This window comes from Cherax quadricarinatus, chromosome 23 (assembly GCF_038502225.1).
Source record: "Cherax quadricarinatus isolate ZL_2023a chromosome 23, ASM3850222v1, whole genome shotgun sequence".
NCBI classification, from domain to species: domain Eukaryota; kingdom Metazoa; phylum Arthropoda; class Malacostraca; order Decapoda; family Parastacidae; genus Cherax; species Cherax quadricarinatus.
Genome location: NC_091314.1, coordinates 42,786,206 through 42,813,509, shown reverse-complemented (window position 1 = coordinate 42,813,509; position 27,304 = coordinate 42,786,206). Strand labels below are relative to the sequence as shown.

Below are 27,304 nucleotides of genomic sequence, written 5' to 3'. Positions count from 1 at the left end.
TATGTATGCCACTACGATTCTTAAATCTTTCAAACCAACCTTTGCTGGCCTTAAATTCACTCACATCACCACTAGTTGCAGGCAGTTTCTTTACCAAATCGTCATGCAACTGCCTAGCCTTTTCACAAATGATCGCTTGAGAGATGGTATCTCCTGCTATCTGTTTTTCGTTTATCCACACCAATAACAGTCTGTCAACATTTTCTAACACTTGTGGTCGCTGTTTCATAATCACAGTTGTACCTTTTGCAAGAACAGCTTCCTTGATTGCCGTTTTCCTGCTCACTATAGTAGGGATGGTTGATTGGGGTTTACTATACAACCTGACCAACTCCGATACACGCACTCCACTTTCATACTTTGCAATTATCTCTTTCTTCATTTCAATAGTTATTAGCACCCTTGGTCTCGAAGGGTTGGCACTAGAAGCTTTCTTGGGGCCCATGGTGACTTATTTTGCAGAAACAAGCACCAAAAACAGTGATAATATGGATAATATAGAATGTACTGAATGTATCCTTAGATGCGCGCACACTGGCTGGCTTGTAAACACTGAACACGTCTCGTATGAATCGTATCGCATACCGGGTTTTGTATCGGGAAGCGAGGCAAATTTTTTTCGATCAAATGCATCGGCTACCGGATTTATCGGATACCGATAGCATTGGAAACCGGGGGTCCACTGTAATACATATCAGGTGCCAAGTTGGAAGTCATCTACCACTTTTTTTGCAGCAGTGATTTTGCCCATTTTTTGGCCTATTTTAAGCCAATTCCTATTCTCAAACAATCCCAGTTCTTAGCTTTTCATACTTTATTGATTGCAAGAAACTGCTTGTTCAACTATAAGAACTACCCATTAAGTGCACTGAAGTCAGAAATTTGGTCAATTTTGCACTATTTTCAACAAAATCCAACAAATTCCAATTTAAAAACAGTCTAAAACAAACTCTGTAGTGATTCCATCCATTAAAGCAGCCTTCCTTCTGTTCATTAATCATGAAAATGAAAATGTTTATTTCCTTGCAAAGTTTACAATTTGTGGTTTACACATAAAATACAGTGGACCCCCGGTATTTGATGGCATCGGTATTTGATAAATCCAGTACAGTATTTGATGCATTTTAACGCAAAAATTTTGCCTCGGTATCCAATTGAAAACCCGGTATTCGATACAATTTGTACGAGACGTGTCCACGTGTGGCCTGAACTGCCCCGTGTGTGCCAGTGTTTACAAGCCAGGCAGTGTGCGCGCATCTAAGGATACATTTGGTACATTCCATATTATCACTGTTTTTGGTGCTTGTTTCTGCAAAATAAGTCACCATGGGCCTCAAGAAAGCTTCTAGTGCCAACCCTGTGGTAAAAAGGGTGAGAATTAGTATGGAAATTAAGAAAGATTTTGAAGGGTTTGGGGCTAACCCTGAGAAGCCTATGCCAGTTGTGGAATCCATTGTGCCTACTTCAAAAATTAAGGAAATGTGTGCACAGTGGGTTGAACTGCAAACCTTTATGGATGAAAAATCACCCTAACAGAGCTATTGCAAGCTGTGCTGGTGACTATTACAATGACAATATTGTGGCCCATTTTAGACAAATCGTAAAGGAATGGGAGGTACAGAGCTCTATGGACAGATTTGTTGTGCGACAGAGGTCCAGTGACTCTCAGCTGGTTCTAGTGGCATTAAAAGAAGAAGGGAAGTAACCCCGGAAAAGGACTTGCTACCTCAAGTCCTAATGGAAGGGGATTCCCCTTCTAAACACTAACACCATCCACACTCTCCCCTCCTCCCATCCCATCAATCATCACCAGATCTTCATTAAAGGTAAGTGTCAATTATTCTATTGTTATTATTCTATTGTTATTGTTGTTATTGTAATTATTCTATTGCATTAAACTTAATACAGTGGACCCCCAGTTAATGATATTTTTTCATTCCAGAAGTAGGTTCAGGTGCCAATACTGACCGAATTTGTTCCCATAAGGAATATTGTGAAGTAGATTAGTCCATTTCAGACCCCCAAACATACACGTACAAATGCACTTACATAAATACACTTACATAATTGGTCGCATTGGGAGGTGATCGTTAAGCGGGGGTCAATTGTATTTCATGTGGTAAAAATTTTTTTTTCATACTTTTGGGTGTCTTGCACGGATTAATTTGATTTCCATTATTTCTTATGGGGAAAATTGATTCGCTTTTCGATATTTTCGGTATTCGATGAGCTTTCAGGAACGGATTAATATCAAATACCGGGGGTCCACTGTATTAATTAAAAGGAAGGCCTCTATCGTGCCTAGGCATTTCGGGCAGACTAATCGCAATTCTTACTCTATGTTGATACAGGTTATGGAGCAGCACATTTATAACGGGTTTGTTTGGTAGGTGCTGCAAGCGGGTGGTTAATGATACGTCTTCGGAGGCTTCTTCGTTTATTGAAAGTCGTGGTGGGTACACAGGCTTGTGTGTTTGAGCCCATGGCCCAGGCAGGGCCATCCCACGAGAGAGAGCTGGGAGGCCTTGTGTCTTGTTTCTAGGCCGCTGTGTGAGAGTGAGAGTGAGGCAAGTCTGGGCATACTGAAGTGGCAAGGCCTATAGGTGGCAGCACCAGCATGGCGTGAAATATGAACTAAGCTGGCAGACAGCATGGGCTGTCCGTGCAGACAGTACAGGCTGTCTACATATGCTCGGCCACCTACCGAGCGTCGTCCCGATGCGACAATACTGGTAGTAAAAGAACCTCGGTCTCTCTCTCATAGGAACAGGGCACAGAACACAAAATAAAAACATATATATACATATGGACATGGAAAAAAAAACTTCCTACAGGGAGGGAAGAAAAAATATGTGGGGTGTGCTAAACATCGTGGTCATAGGCAGTGAGCATCGAAGTGCATCACTGCACGCCTTCCTGCGTCTGGACAGATGCTGCAACACAGAAGACATTGCTGCGGCTGAGCTGTAACGTAACAGGGTACGGTCTCCTCTGGAACGGTGAAGCAGTCATCGTAGGAGTCGCTGCAGGTTTCACTCAACCTGGTGCACGACATGCTGGTGTCCTCGAGTGAGGCATCGACAAAACTCGGCAACTGGGCAAGACTTCTGGCAAGCGACTCAGGAGGACACTTCTCAACTGGTACTGTCGCTGGGCTGTCACTGCCGGCGAGCGTGGAGCGAGTTGTGGAGCGAGTCGTGGCAGAGACGACTGGGCGAAACATCTGGGAGTCGTAACATCATACACCAGACTGCAGTGAGAGAGCTAGCAGTCAAAGTGACATCTTTGTGCAGGCTGCTCACTGAAGCTTGTGACACGAGGCTGACACAGCGCCTGCTGACAGGGCTAACTGCGGCTTGGCGAGTATCATTCGGCAGTTGGAGTTATAGCAGAGGTTAGTCTAAGCGTCCCCAGACTTGTTTCTCTACATATAACTGCACTCTGACGGTCTGGAGGTGAAGTGAAACAAATCTCGATGGGAATCGTAGCAGGTACGATTCTGCAGAACAACACGAGCGACAAGCATAAAAGCTTTCTGTACAAGAGGGCTCGTACGCTCAGGGCTGAGTAATCAGCTGTCAAACACACTGGTCACACGGGTGACTTAACACAGTGGTGCTACTCAGGTTTGGCTCAGACCTCACTGGGCACACGGAAACTTTACACACACCACGGTATAACATGGCTTAAACTAGCAAATGATGCTTTTCTGTGCATAAAACTGACATTAAGACATACTAAAATGTGAGAACACTGACTGAGAGGAATTAACACATGACATATATTTTCTCTCAATCTTCTCGACAATACTGAAACAGTTACTGAACACTCGATGGTGACATCATGTGATGTCAGGCGTGATGTCGCGAGGTGATGTCAGCAGACATCTCGAGGTGACGTCAGGCAGACATCGTGATGTCATGAAGTTGGGCAGCATCGTGGGTGACGTCGATGTGATGCGGGCAGCAGACCACAGCATGAGGCCTGGGACATCTGGTAACTCACGTAGCTTGTAGGTCTACGTGACATTGCCCACACCCACGTGGCGTCGTGATCCACGTGGTGTCGTGATCTACGTGGCATGCTGATCCACGTAGCTTCAAGTGGCCTCGGGCACTCGGATACACAGCTCTGGCAATGAATCACACGAAAAACAGCAGAAAACACAGCAGAGGGAGTGGGCAGTGGTGAGTGTATGGTAGTGTGGTGGCGAGGAGTGTGGGTGAGTGTATGGCAGGGTGAGCATCTGGCCATTCCTCCTCCTCCCACCCACAAACACGTGGAGAAGCTCACACTGGACGCAGAAATCGCCACAAAACTCACCTCTGGCTTGCTGAAACAGCTGTGCTGAGCTGAACAACAACAGCCACATACAAGTGACGCTGACCACATGACTTGAGAAACAGCGTGGGACACTGTAGCGTGGGGTCACTGTGACGCCACTTACAATTCTCGAAGAAATTCGGTAAATTTCGGCTGGATCCCGCTTGTACCTGTGTCTGGGTGCTCAAACGTGCAGACACGACATCAGGATAACTTGTTGAGAGACAGATGCTTCTTGTGTAGGGTGATGAAGTGAAGATGACTTCATACCTCTTCCTTCCTCGCTTTGGGCAAACACGCTGCTGCGACCACAGCTGCTACCATTTATAAAAAGGATTATTTGATGTTCTGGTAGCGGGGGGTTAATGATACGTCTTCGGAGGCTTCTTCGTTTATTGAAAGTCGTGGTGGGTACACAGGCTTGTGTGTTTGAGCCCATGGCCCGGGCAGGGCCATCCCACGAGAGAGAGCTGGGAGGCCTTGTGTCTTGCTGCTAGGCCGCTGTATGAGAGTGAGGGTGAGGCAAGTCTGGGCATAATGAAGTGGCAAGGCCCATAGGTGGCAGCACCAGCATGGTGCGAAATATGAACTAAGCTGGCAGACAGCATGGGCTGTCTCTGCAGACAGTACAGGCTGTCTACACATTTTAATATACTTTATTGCATACTAGGTAACTGAAGTGATTAATTAGATTTATTGTGCTCCCCAGGCTTCTCCTGTATAACACTTGCCTTCCATTTTAAATCCATCGTTACAAAAATTGGACTTTTTCTCCATCTCTTGGCTAATAAACCATAACCAAGAATGCTTGATCATGGTTTAAACTGTCCCACTAATTGATATAGACCTAATAAAATCAATAAACCAAACTGGGGAGGGGAATAAGGTAGGGGGCCCTCTCTGGGGTAGGAGGCCCCTACCCTGTTTCTGGAAAATCACCCAAAATTGACCAGTTCTGCCCCTTTGAGGCCATTTCCAATTGTAGACTAGCCAAAATCTTCTTCATATCACTATTAAGTCTTCCAGTCTATCTTCGACACCAAAAAACACCTAGTAAAACCACAAACACTGCTCATAAAAATAACCCATAGAAGCTATTTTAACCCAAACTCAGGGCCCAAATTAGCTGTTCCCATCGTTCACTTCATGGGGGCAGGTTTTCATTTATACTGTGGATACCAGGTGAACAGACCCAGTCTCACATGTCTAGGCCAAAATTTGCCTCTCACAGCAAATTTGAGGGTGCTATGAATTATGCATACCATAAACAGATGGGGTATTAAGCGCCCTTATCAAACACAAACAATAAATATAAAACAGAAGCGTACACCGGTAAGCTGTCCTAATATACAAGTACAGTTAGAAATAGAAATACAAATAGCCAGATCTTCACTTTAAGGAGGTTATTAGTAGAATATTCAAGGAGTTACTAGTAGAATTACAGTAAATAAACCATTCAAATCACATTATGAAATTCTATGTAGTCTGCAGTAAATCAAACAAACGAGCTTCCACATGGATTACTTGACATTTTTGTGAAAACTGGTGTCACACCCCATGTTCAGATATTCAAGAATTATCTACAAGCAGTATTAAATCAGGGAAGTGTTTTTGGGTATGCCCAAATGAGAGCAATCTGTGGACTAAAATCACATTGGTATTAAAAGAGGATAACATCAAAGCAGCCTTCATAGAAAACCTGCAAACAGATGGGAAAATAAAAAGTCTGGGCTGGATGGTATCGCCCTTGGTGCTGGCCATGTAGTCAGAAACTGTAAGGCTGGAGGTGCTGCCCTGGTAGACCGTAAATGTGGGGCTGGAAGTGCTGTCCTGGTAGACAGTACAGGTGAAGCTGGAGGTGCTGTCCTGGGAGACAGTAATGGTGAGGCTGGAGGTGCTGTCCAGATAGACAGTAAATGTACGCATGAGGGAATGCATATAATGGCCTCGAGGGAGACAGGAGCTGTAGTGGGGAAACAAGTGTAGTCAAAGACAAAATAAAACCAATATTACAAACTAGTAATACCACAGGAGATAGCAAACAAGGGGACTCCACTAGCAGTAGTGAGGGTATATTACCAGAAACAACTGGTGAGAGCTCCATTGTTAGTACAGTGGACCCTCGACTAACGATATTAATTGGTACCCGAGAACGAATATCGTTAGTCGAGTTTTTTTTAGTGTTAGTCGAGGCAAAATGTTAGCGTTAAAATGTATCGCTAGTCGGATTTAATGTTAGATGATGCCATCATTGGTCGAAGGTCCACTGTACTAGTGAAGATAGGAATGAGACAGATAAACATGCACCAACAGGGAATACAGCCACAAAAACCCAAGGCAAACGGAAACCAAGCCTGTGCACATACTATGCACCTGGTATCTGCAGGCATGGGAAATCTGGAAAAACAGATGGGACGTGCAACTTTGACCACCCTAGAAAATGCCGTGCCCATATGACAACAGGAAAATGCAACCTCCCTTCCTGTAAGCTTTTTCACCCTGAAATGTGTCCCTCTTCAATACAGGAAAGACTATGCTATAACTTAAATTGCCAGGCACACCATCTAAAGGGGACAAAAAGATACAAAGCATCCAGGCCATGGGAAAACCTGGGTAGCCATAGCCACTCAAGAAGGAGAGTTTTTTTAGTGCCAGGAAAGAAAAAAAGCTGGCAGGAAATGGCAGAAATTGTACACCAAATCCAGTCATTTCTGGAGTGGAACCACAGTTGATGGCCTCCATTCCAAACCAACAGATACAAATACTAGAGCCGGAAAAAAAAGTCTCCCCCAATACCGCCAATACCACCAGTCCGATGACATTCTTCTTTGCAAGTATACAGGGTCTAAAGCCATCAACGAACAACAAAATACCTTTCATCCATGGACTGCTTGCAGAGGCAAATGCAATGTTCGCGGCTTTCACAGAGACCAACATAAAGGATCACTTGGACAACGAAATATGGATCCCAGGTTACAACCTATACAGATGTGACAGAGTGAACAGGCAAAAAGGGGGGGGGGGGGTTGGCCTGTATATTGCAGTCACTTATTTGCACAGAACTGCTTAATGCCTCAAATGACATAGTGGAAGTTTTAGCAGTAAAGATCGAGTTCCAAAACCTAGTCATTGTGGTAGTCTACAAGCCTCCAGATTCAACATCCCAGCAATTCCAGGAACAGCTGTTAAAAATTGACCGCTGTCTAGAAAATCTTCCAGCTCCTGCCCCCAACATCTTGCTCCTGGGGGATTTCAACTTAAGGCACCTAAAATGGAGGAATATAGCAAATAATGTTGTTGCAATGATAACACCAGGAGGCAGCTCTGACAAAAACTCACACACACACGAGCTTTTAAATCTCTGCACAAAAATCAACTTAAACCAGCAAACAATAGAGCCTACTAGACTGGAGAATACACCAGACCTCATCTTCACTAACAATGATGATCTGATACGAAATGTCACCATATCAAAAACAATATACTCAGATCACAACATAATCGAGGTTCAGACATGTATGCGCAGAGCCCCAGACCGACAAAATGGGATTAGTCACGAGGGAGCCTTCACCAAATTCAATTTCAATAACAAGAACATAAAGCGGGACCAAGTAAACCAAGTCCTAAACGATATAAGCTGGGTAGATAGACTAAGCAACACAGACCCCAACTTATGCCTAGAACAGATTAACTTGGTGGCACTCGATGATTGCTCAAGGCTTATTCCTTTAAGAAAAAGGAGGAGTAGATGTAAAATAGAAAGAGACAGGCGCTCCCCTTACAGGCGACGGAAAAGAATAACAGAGCGGCTAAAAGAGGCCAATATATCTGAAATGCATAGGGAGTCACTGGTCAGAGATATAGCAAACATAGAACTTAAGCTAAAGGAAACTTATAGGAGTCAGGAATCGCGGGAAGAACTAAAAGCCATAAATGAAATCGATAGAAACCCAAAGTATTTCTTATGCCAAATCAAAGTCGAGAACAACATCCAGTATTGGGCCCCTACTTAAACAAGATGGGTCCTACACAGATGACAGCAAGGAAATGAGTGAGCTACTCAAGTCCCAATATGACTGTTTTTAGCAAGCCGCTAACCAGACTGAGAGTCGAAGATCAAAATGAATTTTTTATGATAGAGCCACAGAATTTGGTAAACACAAGCCTATCTGATGTTATCCTGATGCCAATTGACTTCGAACAGGCAATAAATGACATGCCCATGCACTCTGCCCCAGGGCCAGACTCATGGAACTCCATGTTCATCAAGAACTGCAAGAAGCCCCTATCATGAGCTTTTACCATCCCATGGAGAGGGAACATGGACACTGGGGTTGTCCCACAGTTACTAAAATCAACAGACATAGCCCCACTCCACAAAGGGGGCAGTAAAGCAATAGCAAAGAACTACAGACTGATAGCACTAACATCCCATATCATAAAAATCTTTGAAAGGGTCCTAAGAAGCAAGATCGCCACCCATCTAAATACCCATCAATTACACAACCCAAGGCAACATGGGTTTAGAGCAGATCACTCCTGTCTGTCCCAACTACTGGATCACTATGACAGGGTCCTAGATGCACTAGAAGACAAAAAAATGCAGATGTAATATATACAGACTTTGCAAAAGCCTTCGACAAGTGTGACCATGGCATAATAGCGCACAAAATGCATGCTAAAGGAATAACAGGAAAAGTTGGTAGATGGGTCTATAATTTCCTTACAAACAGAACACACAGAGTAGTAGTCAACAGAGTAAAGTTTGAGGTGGCTACGGTGAAAAGCTCTGTTCCACAAGGCACAGTACTTGCTCCCATCTTGTTTCTTATCCTCATATCTGACATAGACAAGGATGTCAGCCACAGCACCGTGTCTTCCTTTGCAGATGACACCCGAATCTACATGACAGTGTCTTCCATTGCAGACACTGCAAGGCTCCAGGCGGACATCAACCAAATCTTTCAATGGGCTGCAGAAAACAATATGAAGTTCAACGATGAGAAATTTCAATTACTCCGATATGGTAAACCTGAGGAAATTAAAACATCATCAGAGTACAAAACAAATTCCGGCCACAAAATAGAGCGAAAAACCAACGTCAAAGACCTGGGAGTGATCATGTCAGAGGATCTCACCTTCAAGGACCATAACATTGTATCAATTGCATCTGCTAGAAAAATGACAGGATGGATAATGAGAACCTTCAAAACTAGGGATTCCAAGCCCATGATGACACTCTTCCAGTCGCTTGTTCTATCTAGGCTGGAATATTGCTGCACACTAACAGCACCTTTCAAGGCAGGTGAAATTGCTGACCTAGAAAATGTACAGAGAACCTTTGCGGCACTCATAACGGAGATAAAACACCTCACTTACTGGGAGCACTTGAAGTTCCTGAACCTGTACTCCCTGGAACGCAGGCGGGAGAGATACATGATTATATACACCTGGAAAATCCTAGAGGGACTAGTACCGAACTTGCACACGAAAATCACTCAGAACGAAAGCAAAAGACTCGGCAGACGATGCAACGTCCCCCCAATGAAAAGCAGGGGTGTCACTAGCACGTTAAGAGACAATACAATAAGTGTCAGGAGCCCAAGACTGTTCAACTGCCTCCCAGCATACATAAGGGGGATTACCAATAGACCCTTGGCTGTCTTCAAGCAGGCACTGGACAAGCACCTAAAGTCGGTACATGACCAGCCGGGCTGTGGCTCGTACATTGGATTGCGTGCAGCCAGCAGTAACAGCCTGGTTGATCAGGGTCTGATCCACCAGGAGGCCTGGTCATAGACCGGGCCGTGGGGGCGTTGACCCCCGGAACTAGTGTACTAGTATGGGATGAGTTAAGGTTTTTATTATACATTGTCTAAGCAAATAATATCTCAGCAAAAGGATCCTTATCCCACTTTCCTTTCCTCGATGGCCTCTTTCCTGGCCCTGCTCCAAAGCCCTCAAATTCTCCTCAAAATGCCCCTCCTAGCAGTATTGGTGAGGCTATCCTTCATGTATGATTTATCACACTCATAACTATGGTTAGGCTTACCCAGGGGACAAAAGGAATACACCCAAAAAATCATACCATAGTTATGTCACAGCATTATCATTGGTATTTACTATCAAGCTAGTACAATACAATATTTCCTCTGTAAAGGCTGGGTGTTGAGTTATCCTGGTTATTTTACCCTGCACTTGTGTTAACATATTTTCCACTTCAGTTACTTTCTTCATACCACTGTTGTCCTTACCATGGAATACCCCCAGAAAACTCTCTGTTGTGGTCTGATCATGTGACGGCATGTACAAAATAAACAAATATTTTTGATCCCCACTTGTGCACATTTTGTCCCTGTGTGAGTGTGATCAGGTGTGTTAAGCATTTTATAAAAAAATATAAAAGGTTTATGAATAATGAGCACTAAAACATTTTTAATTGCAGGTCAGAACTATGGCTTATGCTTATGCTCTCTCACCTGGCAAAGAAAAGGCCTCTGCCCTAAGTAATGTAAGATCAGGATACAGAGAGTGTACAGAAACTCTTTGTGCTTTGGAAGTACAAATTGAGCAGCTCATTGGCACACTCACATTAGAAATGAAAGGTAAGCCTTGGGAATGTTTACTGAAATAATTTAATGTAACAATGTTTATATTTGAGTTCTCCTGACTTTCAAAAACATCTTCACTGCTTTGAATTTTCCTTCATTAACAATTGACGATGAGTAAGACACACATGCAACACTAGACATTGTTATTAATGAAACATTTTGCCTGCACAACAGGCAGAATGTTTTGTAGTTAGTAGTTATTGAATGCCATTAATTATTTAATATTAAAACTGCATGTAATGTGTAAAACCTGCAGTGCAGGTTTTACACATTACATGCAGTACAATGCTTATGAACAAGCTACACCATTACATGCATTACAATGCTTATGTACAAGCTACACCATTACATGCATTACAATGCTTATGTACAAGCTACACCATTACATGCATTACAATGCTTATGAACAAGCTACACCATCACAATATTTCTTTAGAGAATATTTCAGGAATTCTTATTTGCTTTTTTTCATGCAGCAAGTTAGTCTTATGAAATGACTTATTAGATTATATGTAGTTAATTAAAATGTAACGACATAGTTAGTTGTTTAAATACAGTATATGTAGAAAGGCAATTTAATAGTTAAAGTTATGCCAATGGACTTTTTCTTGTAGGCATACAAGGATTTGCCCGGCTCTGCCCTGGAGACGTGTTTGAGGTGACACTCAAACATGGTACTCAGAAGTGGAAGTCTCGAGGCCGAGTCTGCAAGGATAACACTCAGAACTGGGATAACCAAAGAACTGTTATTAAAGGTCTCATTGGTGAGATGGTAAGTTACCTCCATTGTCTTATAAGAAAACTTTCTTAATAGTTTGTCTAATTCTTAGTAGTCTGTAATCATTAAGATTAGTTTACTTGAAATGCATTGCTTGCTATTGGCTTTCCTTTGTGCCCAACAGTGTTGGAAGAGTACTTGTTTGGAAAGCACAGCAAGTCACATGTAGCTGAGAACATGACAGTTAAGAGTTATGTGGATTTCAAAAAGCATAGGATTCTTCAACAGTGATACAGTTTCTGGGACTTTTCTTCAGATAAGTAGAATATGTATATGAAAGTGGGTCTTGCTTTAAGAAAACAAAATGGCTTACTTAGACAATAATCGACAAAATATTTTTATGCTTGTGTTCAATCTGATTTGAAACACTGTTAAAGTTTAAACAGTATTCTGTGTACATTGAGGTATATTATAATTTACAAAGTAGAGTGGAGTGTGATCAGGGTAATATTTAGTGAAGGGATTCAGGGAAACTGGTTATTTTATATAGCCGGACTTGAGTCCTGGAAATGGGAAGTACAATGCCTGCACTCTAAAGGAGGGGTTTGGGATATTGGCAGTTTGAAGGGATATATTGTGTATTTTTATACGTACGTGTATATACTTCTAAACTGTTGTGTTCTGGGCACCTCTGCGAAAAGAGTGATTATGTGTGAGTGAGGTGAAAGTATTGAATGATGATGAAAGTATTTTCTTTTTGGGGATTTTCTTTCTTTTTGGGTCACCCTGCCTCGGTGGGAGACGGCCAACTTAAAAAAAAAAAATTAAGAAAATTTTCCATTGTTGGTTCCCAAATATATTTAAAAATATAAGAAAAAGAATAATGTAATAAGTCACTTACTGCAAGCAATAATTTGAAGTTGTAATAATGTTGGTAGAATTACCGACAATATGTAAAGTAAAAGGACACAAGTGCAACTAATGTGACATTTTATTGTGGCAACGTTTCGCTCTCCAGGAGCTTTGTCAAGCCAATACAAACAGTATATGGACACAGAGGGTATATAAAGGCTCAGAGTGAGGTGCAATACTAGTGGTAGCAGTAGTAATACAATATGGTAGAGCAATTAATTCGTACATGAGTAAAAGGATATAAAAGCTATTATTTGGGTAACATAAAAATAGATTGGACAAATATAGACTGGATAGAGAAGACCTGTTTCAGTGTTCACTCTCTGTACTGTGCTTTGTGTAGCATAACAGGAAAGACTATGTGATGTCAGGGTTTACTGTTTTCAGGAGGATTCTTGCCAAGACTTCAGAGATGGTGAAGCTGCCGTTGTTTTGTTTAATTGTATTCAAAACAGCGATCAGTGCTGATTCGAGGCACTTGCGTCTGCGGAAATTAGTTTCTTTGATCACTAATTGGGCATCCCTGAATTTCATGAGATAATTGGTGGAATTTCGGTGTTTTACACAGGCATTGTTCAAGTTATCGTTCCTACATGCATAAATGTGTTCATTGAGGTGGGTGTCGAGGTTTCTTGCTGTTTCACCTACATAAATCTTGTCACAGACTCCACAGGGTATAGTGTAAACCCCTACATTGACTGGTTCGTGGTGCTTTGATTTTGTCCTGGTTAGATCCTTTATTGAAGTGCTAGAAGCGATGGCAACTCTGGTGTTAGCTTGTGAAAGTACTTTAGAAACATTCAGTGCAACCTGGCTGTTGGGAAGAATTATAACTTTGTTGGGAGTGGTGTTGGTGCGTGGAGAATTAATGATCTGAAGAGCTCTTTTCTTGCAGTCTTTGATGAAAAAGGAAGGAAAATGTAACTCAGTGAAGGTTTGGTGAATGTATGTACATTCTTCGTCAAGAAACTCAGGACTACAAATTGGGTATGCTCTTAGGAAAAACCTGATGATGATGCCTCTTTTGGTCTTGGTATCTTGACTGGAATAGAAGTGTGTGATATCATTTTTATTGGTAGGGTTCTGATAAACTTGAAATCTTAGGTTGTTGTCTACTTTGTGAATGAGGACGTCGAGGAAAGGTAGCTTGTCATTGGACTCTTCTTCTAGTGTAAACTGGATCACTGGTTCAACTGCGTTGAGCCTTGCTTGAAGATTCTGTACATCAAAATGTTTGGGAGTTATTACAAGGACGTCGTTCACATAACGTAACCAAGTGATGCTTGAAGGGATGATGTTGGCGAAGTGTTTGGACTCTAGGTGTTCCATGTATAAGTTGGCTAGGACTGCACTGATGGGGGACCCCATTCCCATGCCGTAGGTTTGTTTGTAGAGCTTGTTATTGAAAGAAAAACAGTTGAAATTAACACAGAGTTCTATCAAGTCAACAAAATCTCCAGGAGGTAGAGGAAGATTAAGGTCCTGATTGACTTTACGTCGTAGAACCTCGATGGCTTTTATGGTAGGTACTTTTGTAAAGCAGCTGGAACTGATGGGATCATGACAGAAATGTTAAAAGCAGGGGGGGATATAGTGTTGGAGTGGTTGGTACTTTTGTTTAATAAATGTATGAAAGAGGGGAAGGTACCTAGGGATTGGCAGAGAGCATGTATAGTCCCTTTATATAAAGGGAAAGGGGACAAAAGAGACTGTAAAAATTATAGAGGAATAAGCTTACTGAGTATACCAGGAAAAGTGTACGGTAGGGTTATAATTGAAAGAATTAGAGGTAAGACAGAATGTAGGATTGCGGATGAGCAAGGAGGTTTTAGAGTGGGTAGGGGATGTGTAGATCAGGTGTTTACATTGAAGCATATATGTGAACAGTATTTAGATAAAGATAGGGAAGTTTTTATTGCATTTATGGATTTAGAAAAGGCATATGATAGAGTGGATAGAGGAGCAATGTGGCAGATGTTGCAAGTATATGGAATAGGTGGTAAGTTATTAAATGCTGTAAAGAGTTTTTATGAGGATAGTGAGGCTCAGGTTAGGGTGTGTAGAAGAGAGGGAGACTACTTCCCGGTAAAAGTAGGTCTTAGACAGGGATGTGTAATGTCACCATGGTTGTTTAATATATTTATAGATGGGGTTGTAAAGGAAGTAAATGCTAGGGTGTTTGGGAGAGGGGTGGGATTAAATTATGGGGAATCAAATTCAAAATGGGAATTGACACAGTTACTTTTTGCTGATGATACTGTGCTTATGGGAGATTCTAAAGAAAAATTGCAAAGGTTAGTGGATGAGTTTGGGAATGTGTGTAAAGGTAGAAAGTTGAAAGTGAACATAGAAAAGAGTAAGGTGATGAGGGTGTCAAATGATTTAGATAAAGAAAAATTGGATATCAAATTGGGGAGGAGGAGTATGGAAGAAGTGAATGTTTTCAGATACTTGGGAGTTGACGTGTCGGCGGATGGATTTATGAAGGATGAGGTTAATCATAGAATTGATGAGGGAAAAAAGGTGAGTGGTGCGTTGAGGTATATGTGGAGTCAAAAAACGTTATCTATGGAGGCAAAGAAGGGAATGTATGAAAGTATAGTAGTACCAACACTCTTATATGGGTGTGAAGCTTGGGTGGTAAATGCAGCAGCGAGGAGACGGTTGGAGGCAGCGGAGATGTCCTGTTTAAGGGCAATGTGTGGTGTAAATATTATGCAGAAAATTCGGAGTGTGGAAATTAGGAGAAGGTGTGGAGTTAATAAAAGTATTAGTCAGAGGGCAGAAGAGGGGTTGTTGAGGTGGTTTGGTCATTTAGAGAGAATGGATCACAGTAGAATGACATGGAAAGCATATAAATCTATAGGGGAAGGAAGGCGGGGTAGGGGTCGTCCTCGAAAGGGTTGGAGAGAGGGGGTAAAGGAGGTTTTGTGGGTAAGGGGCTTGGACTTCCAGCAAGCGTGCGTGAGCGTGTTAGATAGGAGTGAATGGAGACGAATGGTACTTGGGACCTGACGATCTGTTGGAGTGTGAGCAGGGTAATATTTAGTGAAGGGATTCAGGGAAACCGGTTATTTTCATATAGTCGGACTTGAGTCCTGGAAATGGGAAGTACAATGCCTGCACTTTAAAGGAGGGGTTTGGGATATTGGCAGTTTGGAGGGATATGTTGTGTATCTTTATATGTTTATGCTTCTAGACTGTTGTATTCTGAGCACCTCTGCAAAAACAGTGATAATGTGCGAGTGTGGTGAAAGTGTTGAATGATGATGAAAGTATTTTCTTTTTGGGGATTTTCTTTCTTTTTTGGGTCACCCTGCCTCGGTGGGAGACGGCCGACTTGTTGAAAAAAAAAAAAAAAAAAAAACTTTTGTGAAGAGGGAAGTCACGTCCAAACTGCTTAGTTTCTTGTTACGGATGGAGAGGTTTCGGATGCGGTTGAGAAGGCCGCCTGAGTGTTTAAGATGAGCAGGGCTGATGGTCCCCAGAAGGCAGTTAAGATGTTTGTCAAGAACTCTGGCTAGTTTGTGTGGAGCACTGCCTATACCTGACATAATTGGTCTGAGAGGAATATTGTGTTTATGGGTCTTGGGTAAACCATACATGTGTGCTGGTTTAGGGTTGCTTAGTAACAAGTACAGAAGTTTCTTCCCTTCTCTAGTGCCGGAGTTCTTGCCAAACATCTTTCCTGCCTTCTGGGGACCATCAGCCCTGCTCATCTTAAACACTCAGGTGACCTTCTCAACCGCATCTGAAACCTCTCCATCCGTAACGAGAAACTAAGCAGTTTGGACGTGACTTCCCTCTTCACAAAAGTACCTACCACAAAAGCCATCGAGGTTCTACTATGTAAAGTCAATCAGGACCTTAATCTTCCTCTACCTCCCGGAGATTTTGTTGACTTGATTGAACTCTGTGTTAATTTCAACTGTTTTTCTTTCAATAACAAGCTCTACAAACAAACCTATGGCATGGGAATGGGGTCCCCATCAGTGCCATCCTAGCCAACTTATACATGGAACACCTAGAGTCCAAATACTTCGCCAACATCATCCCTTCAAGCGTCACTTGGTTATGTTACGTGGGCGACGTTCTCATAATAACTCCCAAACGTTTTGATATACAGAATCTTCAGGCAAGGCTCAACGCAGTTGAACCGGCGATCCAGTTTACACTAGAAGAAGAGTCCAATGACAAGCTACCTTTCCTCGACGTCCTCATTCACAAAGTAGACAACAACCTAAGATTTCAAGTTTATCGGAAACCTACCAATAAAAATGATCTCACACACTTCTTTTCCAGTCAAGATACCAAGACCAAAAGAGGCATCATCATCGGGTTTTTCCTAAGAGCATACCGAATTTGTAGTCCTGAGTTTCTTGACGAGGAATGTACATACATTCACCAAACCTTCACTGAGTTACATTTTCCTTCCTTTTTCATCAAAGACTGCAAGAAAAGAGCTCTTCAGATCATTAATTCTCCACGCACCAACACCACTCCCAACAAAGTTATAATTTTTCCCAACAGCCAGGTTGTACTGAACGTTTCTAAAGTACTTTCACAAGCTAACACCAGAGTCGCCATCGCTTCTAGCACTTCAATAAAGGATCTAACCAGGACAAAATCAAAGCACCACAAACCAGTCAATGCAGGGGTTTACACTATACCCTGTGGAGGCTGTGACAAGATTTATGTAGGTGAAACAGCAAGAAACCTCGACACCCGCCTCAATGAACACATTTACGCATGTAGGAACGATAACTTGAACAACGCCTGTGTACAGCACCGAAATTCCACCAATCATCTCATGAAATTCAGGGACGCCCAATTAGTGATCAAAGAAACTAATTTCCGCAGACGCAAGTGCCTCGAATCAGCACTGATCGCTGTTTTGAATACAATTAAACAAAACAACGGCAGCTTCATCATCTCTGAAGTCTTGGCAAGAATCCTCCTGAAAACAGTAAACCCTGCCATAACATAGTCTTTCCTGTTATGCTACACAAAGCACAGTACAGAGAGTGAACACTGAAACAGGCCTTCTCTATCCAGTCTATATTTGTCCAACCTATTTTTATGTTACCCAACTAATAGCTTTTATATCCTTTTACTCATGTACGAATTAATTGCTCTACCATATTGTATTACTACTGCTACCACTAGTATTGCACCTCACTCTGAGCCTTTATGTACCCTCTGTGTCCATATACTGTTTGTATCGGCTTGACAAAGCTCCTGGAGAGCGAAACGTTGCCACAATAAAATGTCACATTAGTTGCACTTGTGCCCTTTTACTTTACAATTTGAAGTTCATGTGCCAAACAACAATTTGGGGGTCATGTGCCAAGCATCAGTTTGAATGTTATGTGCCAAGCAATAATACATGTAATAATAATAATAATAATAATAATAATAATATAACAGTATTTAGATAAGGCTAAAGAGGTCTTTGTGGCATTTATGGATTTGGAAAAGGCGTATGACAGGGTGGATAGGGGGGCAATGTGGCAGATGTTGCAAGTGTATGGTGTAGGAGGTAGGTTACTGAAAGCAGTGAAGAGTTTTTACGAGGATAGTGAGGCTCAAGTTAGAGTATGTAGGAAAGAGGGAAATTTTTTCCCAGTAAAAGTAGGCCTTAGACAAGGATGTGTGATGTCACCGTGGTTGTTTAATATATTTATAGATGGGGTTGTAAGAGAAGTAAATGCGAGGGTCTTGGCAAGAGGCGTGGAGTTAAAAGATAAAGAATCACACGCAAAGTGGGAGTTGTCACAGCTGCTCTTTGCTGATGACACTGTGCTCTTGGGAGATTCTGAAGAGAAGCTGCAGACATTGGTGGATGAATTTGGTAGGGTGTGCAAAAGAAGAAAATTAAAGGTGAATACAGGAAAGAGTAAGGTTATGAGGATAACAAAAAGATTAGGTGATGAAAGATTGAATATCAGATTGGAGGGAGAGAGTATGGAGGAGGTGAATGTATTCAGATATTTGGGAGTGGACGTGTCAGCGGATGGGTCTATGAAAGATGAGGTGAATCATAGAATTGATGAGGGAAAAAGAGTGAGTGGTGCACTTAGGAGTCTGTGGAGACAAAGAACTTTGTCCTTGGAGGCAAAGAGGGGAATGTATGAGAGTATAGTTTTACCAACGCTCTTATATGGGTGTGAAGCGTGGGTGATGAATGTTGCAGCGAGGAGAAGGCTGGAGGCAGTGGAGATGTCATGTCTGAGGGCAATGTGTGGTGTGAATATAATGCAGAGAATTCGTAGTTTGGAAGTTAGGAGGAGGTGCAGGATTACCAAAACTGTTGTCCAGAGGGCTGAGGAAGGGTTGTTGAGGTGGTTCGGACATGTAGAGAGAATGGAGCGAAACAGAATGACTTCAAGAGTGTATCAGTCTGTAGTAGAAGGAAGGCGGGGTAGAGGTCGGCCTAGAAAAGGTTGGAGAGAGGGGGTAAAGGAGGTTTTGTGTGCGAGGGGCTTGGACTTCCAGCAGGCATGCGTGAGCGTGTTTGATAGGAGTGAATGGAGACAAATGGTTTTTAATACTTGACGTGCTGTTGGAGTGTGAGCAAAGTAACATTTATGAAGGGGTTCAGGGAAACCGGCAGGCCGGACTTGAGTCCTGGAGATGGGAAGTACAGTGCCTGCACTCTGAAGGAGGGGTGTTAATGTTGCAGTTTAAAAACTGTAGTGTAAAGCACCCTTCTGGCAAGACAGTGAAAGTTTTTCTTTTTCGGGCCACCCTGCCTTGGTGGGAATCGGCCAATGTGATAATAAAAAAAATAAAATAATAATAATAATAATACAGTAGGGCCCCACTTATACGGAGGGTTAGGTTCCAGGCTGTCGCCGGAAAGCAGACATTGCTGGAAGGCAGAACGCCATTTTTTTCCATGTATAAATGCATATAAATGCCAGACAACACGTTTACACTAAATTATATTAAGTTAGTAATAGAACTAGGCATTAAAAACACACAAAGTAAAATACATTCACAGTACATTCATTACTTATCTTAAGTATTTGTAATCTTAATGTAGGGAGAGAGGTGAGTAGTACTTATTTGTAGGAAGTCAGGTGCAGATAGCCCAGGTGTAGGTAGCCCTGGCTCCCCATCTCATACTTAATATATGATATTTAAAACATCCCAGAGAGGTAAAATACACATGCAGTACACTCATTATTTACCTTAAAATATGAAGATTGAGACACTTATGCAGCATATGGGAATCTTTATTCAGGAAACGTTTCGCCACACAGTGGCTTCATCAGTCCAATACAAAGAGGAAGGCATAAGGAGAGGAGGAGTATGAGGTAATCAGTCCCTCAGCCTGGAGTCGATGTGTTCAGTCCATCAATCTTGTAGAATGATTGATGGACTGAACACATCGACTCCAGGCTGAGGGACTGATTACCTCATACTCCTCCTCTCCTTACGCCTTCCTCTTTGTATTGGACTGATGAAGCCACTGTGTGGCGAAACGTTTCCTGAATAAAGATTCCCATATGCTGCATAAGTGTCTCAATCTTCAACTTGTCGGTTTTTCAAACCATTCATCACACCTTAAAATATGTGTAGTCTTAATATAGGAAGAGAGGTGATTAGTATTTATTTGTAGGAAGTCAGTGTATGTAGCTGGTAGGTGTAGCCCGCCTGGGCTACACTTACTGGCTACCTACACTGTGGCCCAGAGCCATATTATTAACATCGACATACCTTGTTCACTGAATTTAATCATTTCTAACAACTACCTTTAGATTCCATTATAAACGAAGGGAGAAGTAATGAATAATTCATGCCGAAAATTGTAAACAAAAGCGAAGTGGGGGAGTGGCTGGGCCAGACGCAGATTCATACTCATTTTCTCTGATGGCTGAGCAGAGTAAATGTAATGTTGTCCCTCCACCCGGCTATCACACAGCTCTACAAGTATTATTATCAGAGCACATATAAAATATGCAATAAATGCCAGACAACAAGTATTAAGTTAGCAATATTATTATTATTATTATTATAATCAAGGGGGAAGCGCTAAACCCGTAGGATTATACAGCGCCTGGGGGGGATGTGGAAGGCATTCAGGCTTAATTCAGGGAACTGGAGCACAGATCCAATTCCCTAAATCAAGAGCCCCTCACCAACATCAAAGTTAGCAATAGAAATAGGCATTAAAAACACAATAAAAGGTAAGATACACACAGAGTACACTTATTATTTACCTTAAAATATTAATATTAATGTGTGAGAGGTGAGTGGCAGGGTGTTTATTAAATAAAATCAGAATGCCACACCATCATCCTCTAAAGCAAGAGGCTTACGACTTCTCCTTTTATCACAGCTAACCTTAGACGCTATCGCCAATGAGAGCCACCTAGTTAATGAAAGAGTAAACGAGAGAGAGAATGAGATACAATGTTGAGACAATGTAAGAACACAAACTGAACAGGAAGTGGGCGATCACTTGGTCGGGCGAAATAAATGCGTATTAATATGTGTCTACTTTTAGTTCATTCACGTCCGTTTGTAAGAGTTTGTAAAACATTTACCTCAATACTTTTTTATTATAATAATAATTACCTCACAATACAAATACTCTTATATTGTGTACAAGTTAGTACAGAATAAACAAACAGCAACACACCGTTTTTAGAGTGAATGAAGCTAATAATAATAATAATAATAATAATAATAATATTATTATTATTATTATTATTATTATTATTATTATTATTATTACAGTAGGTAGGTAGTAGGTTGGTAGACAGCAACCACCCAGGGAAGTACTACCGTCCTGCCAGATGACTGTGAAACAAAAACCTGTAACTGTTTTGCATGATGGTAGGATTGCTGGTTTCTTTTTCTGTCTCATAAACACGCTAAGATAACAGGGATATCTTGCTACTCCTACTTACACTTTGGTCACACTTCATAGACACGCACATGCATATATATATATACATACATCTAGGTTTTTCTCCTTTTTCTATATAGCTCTTGTTCTTTTTTATTTCTTCTATTGTCCATGGGGAAGTGGAAAAGAATCTTTCCTCCGTAAGCCATGCGTGTCGTATGAGGCGACTAAAATGCCGGGAGCAATGGGCTAGTAACCCCTTCTCCTGTATACAATTACTAAAAAAGAGAAGAAGAAAAACTTTATAAAACTGGGTTGCTTAAATGTGCGTGGATGTAGTGCGGATGACAAGAAACAGATGATTGCTGATGTTATGAATGAAAAGAAGTTGGATGTCCTGGCCCTAAGTGAAACAAAGCTGAAGGGGGTAGGAGAGTTTCAGTGGGGGGAAATAAATGGGATTAAATCTGGAGTATCTGAGAGAGTTAGAGCAAAGGAAGGGGTAGCAGTAATGTTAAATGATCAGTTATGGAAGGAGAAAAGAGAATATGAATGTGTAAATTCAAGAATTATGTGGATTAAAGTAAAGGTTGGATGCGAGAAGTGGGTCATAATAAGCGTGTATGCACCTGGAGAAGAGAGGAATGCAGAGGAGAGAGAGAGATTTTGGGAGATGTTAAGTGAATGTATAGGAGCCTTTGAACCAAGTGAGAGAGTAATTGTGGTAGGGGACTTGAATGCTAAAGTAGGAGAAACTTTTAGAGAGGGTGTGGTAGGTAAGTTTGGGGTGCCAGGTGTAAATGATAATGGGAGCCCTTTGATTGAACTTTGTATAGAAAGGGGTTTAGTTATAGGTAATACATATTTTAAGAAAAAGAGGATAAATAAGTATACACGATATGATGTAGGGCGAAATGACAGTAGTTTGTTGGATTATGTATTGGTAGATAAAAGACTGTTGAGTAGACTTCAGGATGTACATGTTTATAGAGGGGCCACAGATATATCAGATCACTTTCTAGTTGTAGCTACACTGAGAGTAAAAGGTAGATGGGATACAAGGAGAATAGAAGCATCAGGGAAGAGAGAGGTAAAGGTTTATAAACTAAAAGAGGAGGCAGTTAGGGTAAGATATAAACAGCTATTGGAGGATAGATGGGCTAATGAGAGCATAGGCAATGGGGTCGAAGAGGTATGGGGTAGGTTTAAAAATGTAGTGTTAGAGTGTTCAGCAGAAGTTTGTGGTTACAGGAAAGTGGGTGCAGGAGGGAAGAGGAGCGATTGGTGGAATGATGATGTAGAGAGAGTAGTAAGGGAGAAAAAGTTAGCATATGAGAAGTTTTTACAAAGTAGAAGTGATTCAAGGAGGGAAGAGTATATGGAGAAAAAGAGAGAAGTTAAGAGAGTTGTGAAGCAATGTAAAAAGAGAGCAAATGAGAGAGTGGGTGAGATGTTATCAACAAATTTTGTTGAAAATAAGAAAAAGTTTTGGAGTGAGATTAACAAGTTAAGAAAGCCTAGAGAACAAATGGATTTGTCAGTTAAAAATAGGAGAGGAGAGTTATTAAATGGAGAGTTAGAGGTATTGGGAAGATGGAAGGAATATTTTGAGGAATTGTTAAATGTTGATGAAGATAGGGAAGCTGTGATTTCGTGTATAGGGCAAGGAGGAATAACATCTTGTAGGAGTGAGGAAGAGCCACTTGTGAGTGTGGGGGAAGTTCGTGAGGCAGTAGGTAAAATGAAAGGGGGTAAGGCAGCCGGGATTGATGGGATAAAGATAGAAATGTTAAAAGCAGGTGGGGATATAGTTTTGGAGTGGTTGGTGCAATTATTTAATAAATGTATGGAAGAGGGTAAGGTACCTAGGGATTGGCAGAGAGCATGCATAGTTCCTTTGTATAAAGGCAAAGGGGATAAAAGAGAGTGCAAAAATTATAGGGGGATAAGTCTGTTGAGTGTACCTGGTAAAGTGTATGGTAGAGTTATAATTGAAAGAATTAAGAGTAAGACGGAGAATAGGATAGCAGATGAACAAGGAGGCTTTAGGAAAGGTAGGGGGTGTGTGGACCAGGTGTTTACAGTGAAACATATAAGTGAACAGTATTTAGATAAGGCTAAAGAGGTCTTTGTGGCATTTATGGATTTGGAAAAGGCGTATGACAGGGTGGATAGGGGGGCAATGTGGCAGATGTTGCAAGTGTATGGTGTAGGAGGTAGGTTACTGAAAGCAGTGAAGAGTTTTTACGAGGATAGTGAGGCTCAAGTTAGAGTATGTAGGAAAGAGGGAAATTTTTTCCCAGTAAAAGTAGGCCTTAGACAAGGATGTGTGATGTCACCGTGGTTGTTTAATATATTTATAGATGGGGTTGTAAGAGAAGTAAATGCGAGGGTCTTGGCAAGAGGCGTGGAGTTAAAAGATAAAGAATCACACACAAAGTGGGAGTTGTCACAGCTGCTCTTTGCTGATGACACTGTGCTCTTGGGAGATTCTGAAGAGAAGTTGCAGAGATTGGTGGATGAATTTGGTAGGGTGTGCAAAAGAAGAAAATTAAAGGTGAATACAGGAAAGAGTAAGGTTATGAGGATAACAAAAAGATTAGGTGATGAAAGATTGAATATCAGATTGGAGGGAGAGAGTATGGAGGAGGTGAACGTATTCAGATATTTGGGAGTGGACGTGTCAGCGGATGGGTCTATGAAAGATGAGGTGAATCATAGAATTGATGAGGGAAAAAGAGTGAGTGGTGCACTTAGGAGTCTGTGGAGACAAAGAACTTTGTCCTTGGAGGCAAAGAGGGGAATGTATGAGAGTATAGTTTTACCAACGCTCTTATATGGGTGTGAAGCGTGGGTGATGAATGTTGCAGCGAGGAGAAGGCTGGAGGCAGTGGAGATGTCATGTCTGAGGGCAATGTGTGGTGTGAATATAATGCAGAGAATTCGTAGTTTGGAAGTTAGGAGGAGGTGCGGGATTACCAAAACTGTTGTCCAGAGGGCTGAGGAAGGGTTGTTGAGGTGGTTCGGACATGTAGAGAGAATGGAGCGAAACAGAATGACTTCAAGAGTGTATCAGTCTGTAGTGGAAGGAAGGCGGGGTAGGGGTCGGCCTAGGAAGGGTTGGAGGGAGGGGGTAAAGGAGGTTTTGTGTGCGAGGGGCTTGGACTTCCAGCAGGCATGCGTGAGCGTGTTTGATAGGAGTGAATGGAGACAAATGGTTTTTAATACTTGACGTGCTGTTGGAGTGTGAGCAAAGTAACATTTATGAAGGGATTCAGGGAAACCGGCAGGCCGGACTTGAGTCCTGGAGATGGGAAGTACAGTGCCTGCACTCTGAAGGAGGGGTGTTAATGTTGCAGTTTAAAAACTGTAGTGTAAAGCACCCTTCTGGCAAGACAGTGATGGAGTGAATGATGGTGAAAGTTTTTCTTTTTCGGGCCACCCTGCCTTGGTGGGAATCGGCCGGTGTGATAATAAAATAATAATAAAAAAAATACAGTGGACCCTCGACCAGCGATATTAATCCGTTCCTGAGAGCGCATCGTTAATCGAAATTATCGTTAGTCGAGTTAATTTTCCCCATAAGAAATAATGGAAATCAAATTAATCTGTGCAAGACACTCAAAAGTATTGAAAAAAAAATTTTTTACCACATGAAATATTAATTTTAATACACACAAACTGAAGAAGACATGCACAGTTACATGACACTTACCTTTATTGAAGATCTGGTTATGATTGATGGGATGGGAGGAGGGGAGAGTGTTGATGGTGTTAGTGTTTAGAAGGGAAATCCCCTTCCATTAGGACTTGAGGTGGCAAGTCCTTTTTTGGGGTTACTTCCCTCCTTTTAATGCCACTAGGACCAGCTTGAGAGTCACTGGACCTCTGTCGCACAACATATCTGTCCATAGAGGCCTGTACCTCCCGTTCCTTTATGACATTCCTAAAGTGTTTCACAACATTGTCACAATTAAACACTTGTTCAGGTTTCAATTCTTCACTGTCTATGTACTCCTTGAATTCCTGCACATATTTTTCAGCTGCTTTTTGGTCCAAACTGGCAGCCTCACCATGCCTTATCACACTATGTATGCCACTACGATTCTTAAATCTCTCAAACCAACCTTTGCTGGCCTTAAATTCACTCACATCACCACTAGTTGCTGGCATTTTTCTAATTAAATCCTCATGCAACTTCTTAGCCTTTTCACATATGATCGCTTGAGAGATGCTATCTCCTGCTATCTGTTTTTCGTTTATCCACACCAATAACAGTCTGTCAACATCTTCTATCACTTGCGATCTCAGTTTCGAAAACATAGTTGCACCTTTGGCAAGAACAGCTTCCTTGATTGCCGTTTTCATGGCCACAATAGTAGCGATGGTTGATTGGGGTTTTGTGTACAACCTGGCCAGCTCGGAGACACGCACTCCACTTTCATACTTAGCAATGATCTCTTTCTTCATATCCATAGTAATTCTCACCCTTTTTGCTGTAGGGTTGGCACTAGAAGCTTTCTTGGGGCCCATGGTGACTTATTTTGGAGGTGCAATCACTAAAAAGGCTGTGATAATATGAAATGTTCCGATTGTATGCTTGGAAGCGACCGTGTCTCAGATGGAACAAATAGTGTTGGTCGAGTTTTTTAGCGCTAGCCGAGGCAAAATTTTTGCGTTAAAATGTATTACTGGTCGGATTTATCGTTAATCGATGCCATCATTGGTCGAGGGTCCACTGCATTATTATTATAATAATAAAAAGCACTAAACCCACAAGGGTCGTGAATTGCTATATATAGAGTAAAGGCATACGAAAAGAATATTTTTCTACATTTATCCTCCAGTTTGACTAGAGAAAACATAATTCTTCTGACACTACCTACACAGCTGCTTTGTAAACAAATCTCGTATTTATGTCAATTTTTATTCTGTGAGTGTATGTATCATGTTTCTATGCTATGTAACGGGTTTCATATATAATTTTGAGGAAAATATCATAGATGGATTAATGAAAAAGCCTTTGTATAAAGGCAAAGGGGATAAAAGAGAGTGCAAAAATTATAGGGGGATAAGTCTGTTGAGTATACCTGGCAAAGTGTATGGTAGAGTTATTATTGAAAGAATTAAGAGTAAGACGGAGAATAGGATAGCAGATGAACAAGGAGGCTTTAGGAAAGGTAGGGGGTGTGTGGACCAGGTGTTTACAGTGAAACATATAAGTGAACAGTATTTAGATAAGGCTAAAGAGGTCTTTGTGGCATTTATGGATTTGGAAAAGGTGTATGACAGGGTGGATAGGGGGGCAATGTGGCAGATGTTGCAGGTGTATGGTGTAGGAGGTAGGTTACTGAAAGCAGTGAAGAGTTTTTACGAGGATAGTGAGGCTCAAGTTAGAGTATGTAGGGAAGAGGGAAATTATTTCCCAGTAAAAGTAGGCCTTAGACAAGGATGTGTGATGTCACCGTGGTTGTTTAATATATTTATAGATGGGGTTGTAAGAGAAGTAAATGCGAGGGTCTTGGCAAGAGGCGTGGAGTTAAAAGATAAAGAATCACACATAAAGTGGGAGTTGTCACAGTTGCTCTTTGCTGATGACACTGTGCTCTTGGGAGATTCTGAAGAGAAGTTGCAGAGATTGGTGGATGAATTTGGTAGGGTGTGCAAAAGAAGAAAATTGAAAGTGAATACAGGAAAGAGTAAGGTTATGAGGATAACAAAAAGATTAGGTAATGAAAGATTGGATATCAGATTGGTGGGAGAGAGTATGGAGGAGGTGAACGTATTCAGATATTTGGGAGTGGACGTGTCAGCGGATGGGTGAATCATAGAATTGATGAGGGGAAAAGGGTGAGTGGTGCACCTAGGAGTCTGTGGAGACAA

At 41.7% G+C, this 27,304-nt stretch overlaps 1 protein-coding gene across 4 annotated transcripts in view; it reads left to right on the top strand.

Moving 5' to 3' along the window:
* LOC128685674 (rho family-interacting cell polarization regulator 2) overlaps positions 1–27,304 on the top strand; it is a 535,723-nt gene that overhangs the window by 217,865 nt on the left and 290,554 nt on the right. For all 4 annotated transcript variants that reach the window (XM_070088105.1, XM_070088106.1, XM_070088107.1 and 1 more), the window contains 2 exons: positions 10,769–10,928; positions 11,549–11,706. In XM_070088105.1, the coding sequence (XP_069944206.1) occupies positions 10,769–10,928; positions 11,549–11,706 (318 nt within the window). The remainder of the gene's footprint in view (positions 1–10,768; positions 10,929–11,548; positions 11,707–27,304) is intronic.